At 39.9% G+C, this 14,639-nt stretch overlaps 2 protein-coding genes across 6 annotated transcripts; both read left to right on the top strand.

Annotated features, from left to right (window-relative positions):
- Nucleotides 1-1,391: 1,391 nt before the first annotated feature.
- LOC135651147 (pentatricopeptide repeat-containing protein At4g39952, mitochondrial-like) lies at nt 1,392-5,631 on the top strand. 5 transcript variants are annotated; one of them, XM_065171004.1, is made up of 3 exons: nt 1,392-4,305; nt 4,397-4,484; nt 5,240-5,631. In XM_065171004.1, exon 1 carries the CDS (start codon nt 1,459-1,461, stop codon nt 3,796-3,798), a length of 2,340 nt encoding a protein of 779 aa, XP_065027076.1. In that variant the 5' UTR covers nt 1,392-1,458; the 3' UTR covers nt 3,799-4,305; nt 4,397-4,484; nt 5,240-5,631. The 5 variants fall into 5 exon arrangements, with proteins under 5 accessions (XP_065027076.1, XP_065027075.1, XP_065027073.1 ...); XM_065171003.1 differs by lacking the exon at nt 4,397-4,484; XM_065171001.1 differs by having other exon boundaries at nt 4,397-5,631.
- A 5,030-nt stretch (nt 5,632-10,661) lies between these two features.
- On the top strand, nt 10,662-13,869 carry LOC135651946 (phospho-2-dehydro-3-deoxyheptonate aldolase 2, chloroplastic-like). Its single transcript, XM_065172609.1, has 5 exons — nt 10,662-11,240; nt 11,332-11,609; nt 12,149-12,425; nt 12,518-12,763; nt 13,366-13,869. Exons 1-5 carry the CDS (start codon nt 10,725-10,727, stop codon nt 13,654-13,656), a joined length of 1,608 nt encoding a protein of 535 aa, XP_065028681.1. The 5' UTR covers nt 10,662-10,724; the 3' UTR covers nt 13,657-13,869.
- The last annotated feature ends 770 nt before the right edge of the window (nt 13,870-14,639 follow it).

The following is a 14,639-nucleotide window of genomic DNA, read 5'->3' as shown; positions in this document are numbered from 1 at the left end:
AATAGTGATAGCACAGACAACTCATGATCGATATTCATATGGTAATATTGAGCTCATTAGAACTCAATCATGATGAAAAGAGAGATCTCACTTTCACTGGTTTTCTTGGTACTGTGTATATACGTGAGGGTGAGCTATATATTGAGTTCACGAACAACACAAGTATGTTGCACTCATCATATACAAAGAGGAGTTCAATCAAAGGAACTACAACACGACCAACAATGGCGGACTCCAGTGGGCATACAAGAAACAAGGACTAACTAATTAGTAAGGAATGGAGCGTCTTCGTAACGTGCTGTCCTCTCGCCGCAAATGCTGAGCCGAACGGATCGCCATGGCGGCCACTGCCTTTGCCCAAGTCACCAACTCCTCCTTCATCCTCCCCTCGTCGCCCCAAGCCGTTGCATCGATAGGATGGCCTATTTCTGCGCGCGAGATCAGCAGCATCGTCGCCGCATCTCCCTCTTTCTTCTCCCCGGCATCTCCCAAAGCCATCTCAGGAGTTCCTGGAGCACCAGCTCTAGCCTCGTTTCTCTGTGTCTTATATGGGGGAAAAGGAGGAAGGACGGTGCGTCGAAGGAACCGTGTGGACATCGATCCAAGTAGTTTATGCCTTCTTCTCCTTCACGAGGCAAATGCTGCGGTAATAAAATAAGACAAGCTTCCGATGTTACATGCTAATTAGGCCGCACGGCTATTTCAATAGGGCTCGTGCATGGTGCGTCAATCAGGGCGGGTTTGACCATCTTTGACCAGGGAGTGATTAGTCAACTAAGCTACAAAATCCTTGTTTCTGAAAGGAGACCACAGTCAACGCTAAGTTAGCATAAGTCAACTAAGCTACAAAATTACGGACAAATCCTTGTTTCTTGGCTTCTGCTACGTTCAAAAGATTTGAACGGAATAAAGACTCAACTCGAATAGAGACTATTTTTTATTATGGAAATAAAAAATATATAAAAATACATTGGTAAGTTTACTTATGAGACATTTTCGTTGGGTGTTTTAATTCTACTTATGAGATATTTTCAGCTTTAAAAATATCTTTTATATTTTTAAAGCTGAAAACTAATAAATAAATAAATAAATAAAAACCTATTATTTGGTGCATCACTTTCTTTCTGAAAATAGTTTTTGAAAATTGAAGATGAAAGCATCTCTTACTTTCCTAATAAGTTCAAAATTACTCGACTTTCTCAAATAAAAAACTATTATTTGTTGGTATTGATCCAAATTTTAATGCCTAAATTATGCAAATATTGTGGGAGAATAGATCTAAATGTTAAATAAATGTTTTTTTTAAAAAAAGAAATATTATATTAAATGCCGTAATTTTATATTAAATGGCGAAAACATTGTCATCGCTTAAATTGGCAGTTACGGACGGTTGTTGTGCGCAGTCTCGTGATGGATCTCCGCGCTCGAGTTCGTGAGTGTAGCTGAATCCAACAACCAATGCTCCTCGAGAAGCTCTGCGTCCCCCTCAGAAGCGGCCTCCTCCGCCCTTACCGCGCCTTCTCCCAGCCTCCCCATCTAGCCCTCCACCTCCTCCTCTCCTCCCACACCCCAGACCTCCGCTCCCTCCGCCGCCACCATGGCCTCCTCGTCGCCGCTGGCCACTCCGCCAACCCCTTCTTCGCCGCCAAGCTTATCTCCCTCTACGCCGTCTTCCGCCGCCCCGACGCCGCCCTCCGAGTCTTCTCCGCTGCCGTCCCTTCCAACCCCCGCGATACCTTCCTATGGAACTCCGCCATCAAGTCCCATTTCTCTTGTGGAGACTTCCGCTTCGCCCTCTCCCTCTACAGCCAGATGCTTTCTTCCGGCGCCCCCCCTAACGAGTTCACTGTCCCCATGGCCGTCTCGGCCGCCTCTGAGCTCCTCGATCTCGATATCGGCTCTTGCATCCATGGTAGCGCGACTAAGTTTGGCCTTTTGCCGGAAAATTCAGTTGTCGTTGGGTCCTCTTTGGTTTACATGTACTCCAAGTGCGGGGAGGTCGGTGGTGGCTTTCGGGTGTTTGATGAAATGACGATGAGGGATGTGGTTACTTGGACAGCACTAATCGTTGGTTGCGTAAGGAACGGGGAGTCTGAGATGGCTTTAGCGTGCCTTAAGGAGATGCACCGGGTCGCTGATCATGGAGATGAGCAGCTCAATTCTCGAACAGTGGAAGCCGGTGTGCAAGCTTGCAGAAGCTTGGGGGCATTGAGGGAAGGGAAGTGTCTCCATGGTTTCATTTTGAAAGCCGGAATGGAGGATTTTGATTCTCTGAAATCGTCACTTCTCTCGATGTACTCAAAATGTGAATGCTTGAACGAGGCTGTTCTTGTGTTTCAAGCATTGGCAGAGAGGGATGTGGTCTCATGGACCGCAATGGTAGTGGTTCATATAAGAAAAGGCCACATAATTGAGGGCTTGGAGCTGCTTAGAAAAATGCAAGATTCAGGAGTAGAGACTGATGGAGTACTTTGCAGTTGCATATTGGTAAGTTTTGGAGATATGGGTAGCGTTTGTGGAGGTAAGGGATTTCATGGCATTATGTTGAGAAGAAACTATGAATTGAGTCCATCAGTTGTTAATGCTTTGATCTCTATGTACTGCAAGTTTGAAATGTTGCATCTTGCAAGAAAGGTTTTTAATATAATGGGCCAGCTAGATGCGGAGTCATGGAATTCAATGATCTTTGGATATGGAAAAATGGGACTGGACATCGAGTGCTTGGATCTTTTTAGAGAAATGCTGTTTCGAGGCTTTGATTCTGATCTCAACAGTTTAGTGACTGTGACCTCTTGTTGTTCTCGCTTGATGGCATTGTTCTTAGGCCGATCTGTCCATTGCCACACTATAAAAGTTGCACTTGATGGAGATATATCTATCTGTAATACGCTTGTAGGAATGTATGGACAATGTGGAAGGCTTCATCTTGCCAGGAGAATATTTCAACAAACAAGTAAAGATGTTATCACGTGGAATGCTTTAATAGCAGCTTATGCTCGTCTTGGATATTCAAATGCTGCTTTGTCCCTTTTCTATCAAATGCTCTTGGGAGATGTGAGGCCCGATTCTACAACCTTGATAACTATGCTCTCAGTTTGTTCTCATGTGGCGGCTATCAACCTAGGAAAGTGGATACACGATTACGTGAAAGAAACGATATTAGAGGATGATGTCTCTCTTAGAACAGCATTGGTTGATATGTATGCTAAATGTGGGCAGCTCGGGGTCTCAAGAGAAGTCTTTAATTCTATGCCTGAAAGAGATATTGTTTCTTGGAATGTCATGATTTCAGGATATGGGATCCATGGCTATGCAAGAGAAGCAATTGAGGTGTTTAGAGAAATGGAGAAGATGGGTGTCAGGCCTAATGATGCCACATTTCTTGCAATTCTGTCTGCTTGCAGTCATGCAGGAATGGTAAATGAGGGGAAAGAGCTCTTTGATAAAATGAAGATCTATTCTATTTCTCCCACACTTAAGCACTATGCTTGTATGGTTGATCTTCTAGGTAGATCAGGTCATCTATCAGAGGCTGAAGCTATGATTCTTAAGATGCCAGTCAAGCCAGATGGTGGGATCTGGGGAGCTCTGCTCGGTGCTTGTAAAATTCATGATGATGTAGCATTGGGTGAGCGGGTTGCAAGGAAGGCTTTTGAATCAGAACCCGAGAATGATGGTTACTATATTCTCATGTCTAATATATATAGTCATGCTGGTAGATGGAAGGAGGTGGAGACGTTGAGGAAGATGATGAAGCATAGAGGGGTGACAAAACGAGTTGGTTGGAGTGCCACATAATATGGCAGAATGATTTATATTTTCGTGATGATGAGTGTTCTATTTCCTACCTTCATGGGATTCGATGTTTCCAAGTCAAGTTGATAAATTTGGCTATGATCCAAAAAGAAGTATGATCCATTACTTGACTGTGGTTACAGCAAGCTTGTGCAGTTTTGCTAAATGGTTCCCAAATCAAACCTTGACAATTTTGTCTTGGTAAGGAAATAGAGTTGGCCAAGAAGTTGACCAATGGCATGCTGCAACAGAACAAAGCAGTTTGTTCGATCGATTGAGATAGAAGTGAGACAGACGATAAAGGAGCATTTACAAGTATCAGCATCAAGTAATATACTGCTTCATCCCCTACTCAATAGGCCTTGCATGATGTATAACATTTAACCTTTGAGCACGGTGCATCGGATATGTGATTATCATATGAGCGTCGGAGACCATTTGATAACAGTGCTTATATTGGGTTACCAAATCAGATTACCTGAATCATGAGGAATATCTGACAGTTTACAGGTGAGGATTCGTGTCTCATATTTGCTGTCCTTTGTTCTTTTTGGCATGGTACTGTTGGACTGCTCAGAGCTGAAAGTTGAATTCGGACAAGGTTGGTGTGTTGCTTGGAAGGTTTGGGTCAGTGGTGGTAGCTCCAGGATGGGCAGGACATCGGGCTTGACAAGACTACAAAATCGGTGGTGGTATTCCTTGATCTTGAGTCACATTGCATTCCATAATGAATATAGTATTCATTGGTAAGTGTGGTAGTCATGGATAAGACTACAAAATCGGGGTGTTATAATTTCCCTCATTCAAAGGCTTGACATCCTTGTTAAGGCCTAGCATAGTGCATATGAGACGTAACCTAGTGATGGCTCTATGACATGATGAGCCATCTAACTCTATCCATGGGTATCCCTTTTATTTTCAAGCCCTCTTACCATGCCCTGATATTAGATCGGCTCTGATATCAAATGTCACAACCCGAGCCTGATGGGCTAACTGGCCCATCAATTTCATTTGATCTAAACCATTGGCCATAGTACACTCATCAGACCCTTATAAGTCAATATTAATCTTACCCACTTCTGATGTGAAACTAATCAGGGTGTTACATGATTGACATCCAATAATAGAGTCTGGAGAATAATAATTAGTGGGACATACGAAACCAATTCCCACCATAAGAATAACATATAGTTTCTAAGATTCAAATATTAAATGTAAGACATCTCTATCATATTAATTATTTTTTATCATTGATAATCTTAAGACTCGACGAAATAAAAAAAAAAGGGATTCTTGTAGATGTATTACATGATTTTTTTTTGTAGAATAACATTGAACAACTCATTTCTATTGCATTATTGTACAAGCACCGTAAAGATCATCAAATTAAAAAAATAGATAGGCTTTGTATAACTAATTCTAAAAATTGTACCTTCTGTGGCAGCATTTCTATTCAAGTATGGATATCCAGAGTGAAGGGAGAGAAGAAGAGGGAACCTGTAACAAAGATGTTTGACCGGCGATGCCGTTGTCATTGCTTTGATGCACAAGCAATGGGACGAACAAGTGCATAGTACGCAATCAGAAGAGAGAACTAATAAGGTTAGAGCACCCAGTGAGTTTGACAAGAAGCACAGTCAGGAGCCTAGGACAGCAACAGGAGGTCTCTTTTTCATTTATCAAGTGGCTTAGTCCAGGATCCTGAGACACACTGTCACCGGCTTCATAAATTATTACATGGCCTATTTAGAATCCTGCTCGACTACTTGGTTGTCATAATTTGAGATCTCATCCTGACATGGTTGCCTTATCTAATAATGTAAGTACACTTCTGTATTTTCTTGTGATATATTAGTTGAGGATCTGAAAACCATCACTGACAGCACAATTTGGCTTCGGATGGATGCCTCAAATACTCAAAGAAGCATCATTTAATCATATATATATATATATCTGTAGAAATTACAGCTATGCAGCATTTTTTTTATTCAGAATGAAATGGGGACAGATTCTTTGATTGAATGCGTGGTCTTGTAATAAATTTGAGTATGCAATATATGGTTTTCTAGTAGCTAAATGGAAATTTGAATACACAAACTGTGTCTGTTGTATGGTCGTCCAATAAGGTTAGGAGGACCTGCTGCATTGTTCTGTTGAATTCTAAATGCTGTAACTTGAAGACGCAGTGTCCTTTCATTCCTAGAGTTAGGTAGTGTAAGACTTGGTATCTCGGGGATCGAAACAATCTTGTGTTTATGATATATTGTATACATCTTTTTATCTTCTTCACAAAGAGTTTCTTATATTTATTTATTTTTTCTTTGTGTTTGGTGCATGCATTTGATGGTGGAGTCTTATGCCACTTGAGGTAAAAGAAATGTGACTGGAAGAAGCTTGTAGAAGTTTATTGTGCTTTGCAAGGTTTATATGACCATCTCATTTGGATTATTCATGTCCTAATTGTCACGTCGATCAACATTCGGCATCCTCCAGCGAGAAACATTCAACCGGAAATTTTGCTTTTAATGTATTTGTATTGGATGATGTATTGAGAATATTTTGCTGTTTACAATAAAAGATAATTTGATTATGATCATGACAAAAAAATCATGCATGGGCGTATTAGTTGATTCAAAACATAGATGATGTATCCTAATGGGTTAAGGTTCATAGTTATTATGATTTTGGTAATCGACTATTTAGATTTGGTTTACTCATGTTTAAAATAATTCATATATTAAAAATATATAATATATAATTTTTTATTAAATTTGAATTAATAAATATTAAAATTTATTTACTGACTCATAATAAATCATTAATATAATGATACATATAATTTAAATTTTAAAAAAAATTAAAATTTATTTAGCCGATGTGATTTTTGTCATAGATCATTTAAGCCATTATAGTTTACTCGTGTCTAAAATAACTATTATATTTTTAAAAATATAGTATATAAATTCCTCTTATCAAGTCTAAGTTAATAGACATTAGAGTTTACGTGGTATATTCGCTCACAATAAACTATTAATATAATGATACGTATAATTTAAATTTTAAAAAAAGTTAAGATCCATTTTAACCCTTATGGTTTTGGTCATAGACCAAATAAGTTATGGTTTATTCATGTCTAAAATAATTTTTATATTAAAAAAAAAAAAACATAGCATATAAGCCCTTCTTGTCAAGTCGAGTTAATAGATGTTAGAGTCTACTTACATGATATGATGACTCACAATAAATTATTAATATAATAATAAATATAATTTAAGTTTAAAAAATGATTAAAATCTATCCTATCAAGGAAGAGAAAGTGATGGAGGCCACAACAACAGACAAAGACGGAGAGATAGAGGTAGGAGAGGCCATAGGCAAATGTGTGGTAGGTGAGGGCACAGGAAATGATGAATTTAAAAATGGTGGAGACGAACACATCCAAAAGGAGAAAGAGGGACTACGAGACTATTGAATGCATAGCGTCGAACTGGTCAACACACATTCACTCGAGGCATGATCGAAAGCTCTTCAGTTTGTCGTCAGCATTGGAGAGGTTGTGTGCATACGACACCTTGTTAGGCAATAGCGGCTCGATGCTACAATTGGTGGTCGCTTCCATAATAATTGATGGTTATCTTAATTTTTTTAAATGTATATTACATGTGTCATTATATTAATGGTTCATTATGAGTTCGCATACCATGTAAGCAAACTCTTACGTCTATTAACTCAAACTTGACGGGATGAGCTTATATGCTATGTTTTTTTTTTAATATAGAGACTATTTTGATACGAATAAATCATAAAGGTTTAAGTGGTTCATGACCAAAATTATAATAGTTAAAATAGACCTTAACATTTTTTTAAACTTAAATTATATATGTCATTATATTAATAGTTTATTGTGAATTAGTATGTCATGTAAGTATACTCTAACATTTATTAAATGTTTTTTAAAATATAAGGATTATATTAGATATGAGTAAATATGGACTAAAATATATTTTAATCCTATCCTAATCACTCGCTACTATGTGTATAAATGATCATTGATTGGTCAATTGCACGAGATGGTTACTAAATGGATACGAAACACATTAACGATGAGGCTCAACTCGTGGCATTAGTAAAAATAAAAAAAAATTATAAATAATTTTTATGCGTACAGATTTCTTTTCAACTTATGGTTAGGGAGGATCAAATTATAAAAAGAAATTGAATTAACGAGGTCAAACTTTTTTTTTCTTTCTTTATAATCTAATTCATTTTAGATTGATCTTAATACAAACTAATATCACATCGGATGTTTTAAAATATTTCAGACGACAAGAACAAAGGCTCCTATCATGATTCGAATTTGAACTAAGTTAGGCTGATCAACCACAACCCTTTTGGCACTTTACTAACTTTAAGAGTGATGAATACATTGAGCATATTTGGTTTGGTGCCTTACATAAATGAGAAATGAGGGAGCCGTCCAAAAGTTAAAACCTGTTTTTGGAAAATCATACATTCATAACTATATTTTTATTTAGAAATTTGTTAAACTGATTCCATCAGTTACCTTACGGGTTCAATCAATGATCTAATGATCTAGTCATATATGGCTTACCAATTACTACGACTTACCATGCTGAATATGATTTTGATAACTACGTTGTAAAGTGCATGTACTTATGCAATTATTCTTATTATTTCTAAGAATTCGAATGTGCGAATCCAATATATCGAAGATACACTTATGATTCCCATCCACATACATTGCACGTCATATATCTATTGCCAATCCATCCCCTCGCATGTTCAAAAGGAAATAGGAAGAAGACAGCCAAAAACACGAGAGAGTGTTTTAGGATCACGTGTAAAACGTGTGCACCTGCCAACCGCATGCCACACTTTCCCGTACAAGACAAGAGACACCATGCGATTCACGTGCGCCGTAGAGTCCTCGTATAAATAGATGTTAGGGTTAAATGATTAATTACCAAAACTCATCTAATCTTGTGTATGTGACGACGGCATGCAGATAAGTTGTGTTAGGTGAAGCAGTTGTTTTAGCTGACTTTGACTGGATAAGCACTTTTTGTCCCCGTCAGTCAAGTATTGCTGAGAATAGAATAGTTTCTTCTTGCAGATTGCGATGTATTTATGTATTTTCTGGGAAATTAGCCACTTCTATTGTCTTACTGTTCTGAAGCCATTATTATACGCCACAGTAAATCCAATAAGGATTTGATCTGGGCTTTCTAATTCTAATTCCACGGACGTCAACTTTTATACGAGACCATGTACCGTGAGTCAGTGATTCCCACGCAAGCCTGTGCGATTGACGAATTAGAGGACGGGTAGCAGAGTGGGCTCCGTGAAAACGGGTGAGAAGATTTTAAATCTTTCGCTTTGGAACGCCACTTGCGTCGCACGTGCTTTCACCAACCCTACCCTCGTGGAGAAAAAAAGGGACCCGCGGCGCCCGCCCGTCTCCGTGACCCGAACGCATAACCGTTCAAAAGTTGCCGGGGCCCAGAGAAACGACAACTCTGGGTCCCACTTCCGCCAAGCGACTCGGCAAGTCTAGTGAGGAGAAATACGTCATTTCATGCTCTGTAAAATAATAATAATATTTTTTTTCAATTTTCCGCCCATTTTTATTTCCATGTTCTTTTTGTTTTTGATTTCTTCGAACATGCTAATAATAAATATTATGTGAAAGACCATAGTGAATCCTCATGCAATGATAAGAACAACAACCAACCAGTAGAATGTGTTGGAGTTGGTAAAGAACTAATACAAAGATTTTAGACATCACAATCTTTTCGGGATAAGATTATGACGTAAAATAAATAGCAACTTTTAATAATGGCTTAATCATCATGGATAAGTTAATTGACATACATTCAATCTTGAAAAAGTGTATATAATATATATTGTTAAATTAGTGTATCCACTACATTTGTTAGATTTCATGTTTATGTGTGAGCAGAGCTTCTTCTATACTATTCAATGTAATGACAGAAAGGAAAGATAATTAAGTTAGAATTTGAGATGGCCCTCAGTTTAATTAATGCAAACCTAATGACTTTGACTTAGAAACCACATTGATTTTGTTATCATGATCTACAAAACCCCAATTTAGTCTCATGAACATCGAATCATGGATATATTTATTTGTCTTTAAATAAATACCAAGAATTAGTTGATCAATAGGGAAAATTCAAACTATTTATTAACATATTTTTTAAGCAGTCTGTCTAATTTAAGGGGTAAAAGTGAAAACATAAAGCATGTTTTGAATACATCCATGGCTGAATAAACACCAGAAATTAAGGAACAAATAAAAAATTTCATGAAATTTTGGTCCCAAGAGATATAAAAATATTTATTATATTTTAAAAATTAATATAAATATATATACATATATACATATCCGATTTATTTGATCTTCATATTTATCCCTTTAAATTAATCATCATCAATTAATTACTGTTTGACTAGGAGGTCATAGATGTTAAAATTCTAGTTATAATAATTATTCTTTAATACTTTTTTTTCTCAATTATTATGATAGTAAGAACGTTAATAAAGATATTGTAATTTTTTTTTTATTTTTTTTATTAATATTAGATTATCTATTAATTATATATATATGATTGAAAGGATTTCCCATATTAAATTATATAAGGGTGAAAGAAATCTGAATAATTTCATGGGCAGATATGGCTTCCTAAACTTTTCCTGAAATACCCCTATTCAAGTTTTCAATTTTCCTGGAATATCCCCACCCTTCGTCTCACCCACCACCATCCCATTCTCTTCTCCTCCTCCGTCTGCTGGCTCTCTATATATCTCCCCCCCTCCCCCCCTCCCCACATCCTTTCTCCTTTCTCTGCTCGACCATATTCCTGCACTTCTCTCAACAATCTCCCCTCAAAATGGCCCTCGCCAGCGGCTTCTCTCTCCTCCCCCATGCCCAATCTCTCTCCTCCTCCTCTGCCACCGCCGCCCAACACTGCCTCCCCTCCCTCCTCCGCTCCCCACGGTGGAGGCCCTCCCACCGCCCCATCTCCGCCGTCCACGCTGCGGAGCCCGCGAAGAACCCCGTCAAGGCCAAGGAGTCACCTTTGGTGGCGACGAGGCCCGGGAAGTGGGCGGTCGACAGCTGGACGTCCAAGACGGCGCTCCAGCTGCCGGAGTACCCCGACAAGGAGGAGCTGGAGTCGGTGCTGCAGACCATCGAGAGCTTCCCGCCCATCGTCTTCGCCGGCGAGGCCCGCCACCTCGAGGAGCGCCTCGCTGACGCTGCCGTCGGCAAGGCTTTTCTGCTTCAAGGCGGCGACTGCGCTGAGAGCTTCAAGGAGTTCAACGCTAACAACATCCGGGACACCTTCCGCGTCCTCCTCCAGATGGGCGCCGTTCTCATGTTCGGCGGCCAGATGCCGGTCATCAGGGTGCGCTCCCGTGGGAAAAGAAGCCCTAGATCGCGTCCGTTCTCGCCGGATCTGGGATCTGACGGCCTGTTTCCTCTTTTCCTTCGTTCAGGTGGGAAGAATGGCGGGGCAATTCGCGAAGCCGAGGTCGGAGTCTTTCGAGGAGAAGAACGGCGTGAAGCTGCCAAGTTACAGAGGGGATAACATCAATGGCGATGCTTTTGAGGAGAAGTCGAGGATGCCGGATCCCCAGAGGATGATACGGGCGTATTGCCAGTCGGCGGCCACGCTCAACCTCCTCCGGGCGTTCGCCACCGGTGGCTACGCCGCCATGCAGCGCGTCACGCAGTGGAACCTCGACTTCACCGAGCACAGCGAGCAGGGCGACAGGTAGGCGACCTTATGACGCCAGTTTGAGCGATCTACGACTTCTTTTCTCGCTCTCCGTTGGAAAGGTCGGATTTTTTTTTCGTGTGTGTGTGATTTTACATTAATCTTAACCAAATATTGCCTTTTTGTTTCAAAATCTTATAAGAAAGCTACTTCCGATCTGTTTCTGTCTCTTTCCTTTGTGTTTTTCTGGTTAACAAACATTTGCCTTTCTTTCCTCCAATCTTTTTCTCGTAATAGATATCTTTCTCGCAAATCTTTGATCTTTGCCAGAGATTGTTGTTGCAATACATAAGCTTAAGATTAGAATCCCACGGTATATTGCTGCCGTGTATTCTATTTCCTTTTTTTGGGTGGTAATCGCAAGATTTGGGCCAAGAAATAGATGCAAAACGATCCTTTTCCACAAACTTTCTTGCTTTCTTTCACCAATATATTCCATGAAAATGACTTCTTGAAGAATTTTGGACCTTTGTTCATTACTGCTCGGCTCCTGAAATATCTCTTTGTGGTCATCATGGTGGTGTCATCCCCCACAGGTACAAGGAGTTGGCCCACCGGGTGGACGAGGCCCTGGGATTCATGGTTGCCGCCGGCCTCACAGTGGACCACCCTATCATGACCACCACCGACTTCTGGACCTCACACGAGTGCCTCCTCCTCCCCTACGAGCAGGCCCTCACCCGTGAGGATTCCACCTCTGGCCTTTACTATGACTGCTCGGCTCACTTCCTCTGGGTTGGCGAGCGCACCCGCCAACTCGACGGTGCCCATGTTGAGTTCCTCCGTGGTGTGGCCAATCCTCTTGGCATCAAGGTAAGAATAGTTCATGACACCTCTTGCTGCTGCAAGCTTCTTAGTCCACTAAGATTGTTTGTCCAAACTTATAATTTGATGGATCAATGCAGGTGAGTGACAAGATGGACCCGGCGGAGCTTGTGAATCTGATCGAAATCCTTAACCCCCAGAACAAACCTGGCAGGATCACTGTGATTTTAAGGATGGGGGCGGCCAACATGCGGGTGAAACTCCCCCATCTGATACGAGCAGTCCGAAGAGCTGGGCAGATTGTAACTTGGGTCAGCGATCCGATGCACGGGAACACCATCAAGGCCCCTTGTGGTCTCAAGACTCGCCCCTTCGACTCAATTCTGGTAACATTTTGCATGTTCTTATCTAAATTTTTCTTCTCCTCCCACTTAAAAGATGTCTTATTCTGACTAGCAACAAGCCTGCACATTATGGACCACAACATAGCACAACTGCTTCATATGTACTTAGTACATCAAATTATATATTGATAGATTATATCATTGTTGCCTCACCAAACTCAGGCAAGTACTTGCAGTCTGTGGACCAAGAGATGCAGTGGGAAGGGACTTCCTACCTAACTGCACTCTACTGAATTATCTTATGGTCCACAATGTAATGATACTTGGTTTATTAAATGACCGATAGGAACTTAACGAGAGTGGTTGCGAAGGGACGCATTATTAGTGACTAACCAAAAGACATATCTTGAGACTTGAAGATGCCAAGATCTTTTACATTCCAAACAAAATGCTGGGCTGGTCCAATTGGTACAATACCCTATTTCTCAAAAGTTGAAGAATAAAGAAGTATGCAGGGGCATCTATATGCATTCTTTGTCTTGATGAACATCCCATGCACCATTGTCTTCTTGGATTCATGTCCTGTTGATTCAGAATTTGATCAGTATGGTGAATGCTAATTGCATGTCGCACCCTTTGCTCAGGCTGAAGTGCGGGCATTCTTCGATGTCCATGAGCAAGAAGGGAGCCACCCAGGAGGTGTGCACTTGGAGATGACCGGGCAGAATGTGACCGAGTGCATCGGTGGGTCACGGACTGTCACCTTCGACGACCTGGGTTCCCGCTACCACACCCATTGCGACCCACGGCTCAATGCCTCGCAGTCTCTTGAACTGGCCTTCATCATTGCTGAGCGACTAAGAAAGAGGAGAATCGCTTCAAGACCCCTCAAACTGCAGAATCAGCCTAGCACTTTACCTTCCCTAGGTCTCTGAAGCAGAGGAGAATTCTGTAAAACCTTGTTGGAAGATCTAGAATTGTTCTTTCTCTTGCTAAATTATTAGATTTGGGCTTCTAAATGGTGTGCTTGGGTGGGATTTTAGTTTCTCTTGAGATGTTGTGCTTCTGTGCACCCCTAAGACATTTAATTTTGGTTTCTTGATATATGAGAATAAGAGAGAAAATAATGATATCATATTTTGATTGTAGATGGCAGTTGAAATATTTGGAGTATTGAACTTTTCCATCTTTAACATTGTGGTTACTATAAAACATGTCCATCTTTGATCTTGTTAGCCATGATCTTGTAGGACTGGTTCATCTACATATTTCAACAAAAATTGCCCTAAATTTTTTTCTTTGAGTAGTTGAAAATTTTCCTCACGACTGTGTTGACGGAAAATACCACACATATTGTAGGTGCGGAAAGAAAAAATGATGCTTTCATAAGATTAAAAATCAAGAGAGAAAAAGGAGGAGTTTGGGAATTGAACAGTTTAAGAAGTTTAGTCCTTCCAGTTTTAATGATGAGCCTGATCCAGTGGTTCATAATATTCAGAAAATTAATAATGTCAGGAGAAATAATATTAAAGTATAGAGATCGAAATATTAAAAGTAACTTATTATAATTAGTCGAGAAAGCTTCTTGTTAAAGCTTTTCATAAAATCCAAGATCGATAAAAGAAATTTCTTTTCCAAAACGAAAAGCTTATTTTAATAAACTATGTAATCAATTCATTACCCTTATACTACCTTAGGAACACCAAATTTCTGATCAGATTCTCCATTGAATTACTTGGCATCTCTAAAAAATTCTTTTGATTTTGCTCCAACAATAAAGGTATGAACTTGAACAGTCGAGAGAGAGTCACTGATCATAAAGGGATGGAGACCTTAAGTGTCAAACGATCTTTCCATTGCTATGAACATTATTTGTGTTAAAAGATTACTATCGTTCCTCAATAATGAAAATAAGATC

This window comes from Musa acuminata, chromosome BXJ3-10 (assembly GCF_036884655.1).
Source record: "Musa acuminata AAA Group cultivar baxijiao chromosome BXJ3-10, Cavendish_Baxijiao_AAA, whole genome shotgun sequence".
Classification (NCBI taxonomy): domain Eukaryota; kingdom Viridiplantae; phylum Streptophyta; class Magnoliopsida; order Zingiberales; family Musaceae; genus Musa; species Musa acuminata.
Note: the sequence above shows the minus strand (reverse complement) of the source record. Positions and strands in the feature narration are given on the sequence as shown.

What these genes read in the sequence shown, in the direction of transcription:
- LOC135651147 (XM_065171003.1), top strand. Translation starts at nt 1,459, where the DNA reads ATGCTCCTCGAGAAGCTCTGCGTCCCCCTCAGAAGCGGCCTCCTCCGC.
- LOC135651946 (XM_065172609.1), top strand. Translation starts at nt 10,725, where the DNA reads ATGGCCCTCGCCAGCGGCTTCTCTCTCCTCCCCCATGCCCAATCTCTC. An exon ending in GCCAGATGCCGGTCATCAGG is followed by an intron (nt 11,241 to 11,331) that starts GTGCGCTCCCGT and finishes TCCTTCGTTCAG; the next exon opens with GTGGGAAGAATGGCGGGGCA. An exon ending in CACAGCGAGCAGGGCGACAG is followed by an intron (nt 11,610 to 12,148) that starts GTAGGCGACCTT and finishes CATCCCCCACAG; the next exon opens with GTACAAGGAGTTGGCCCACC.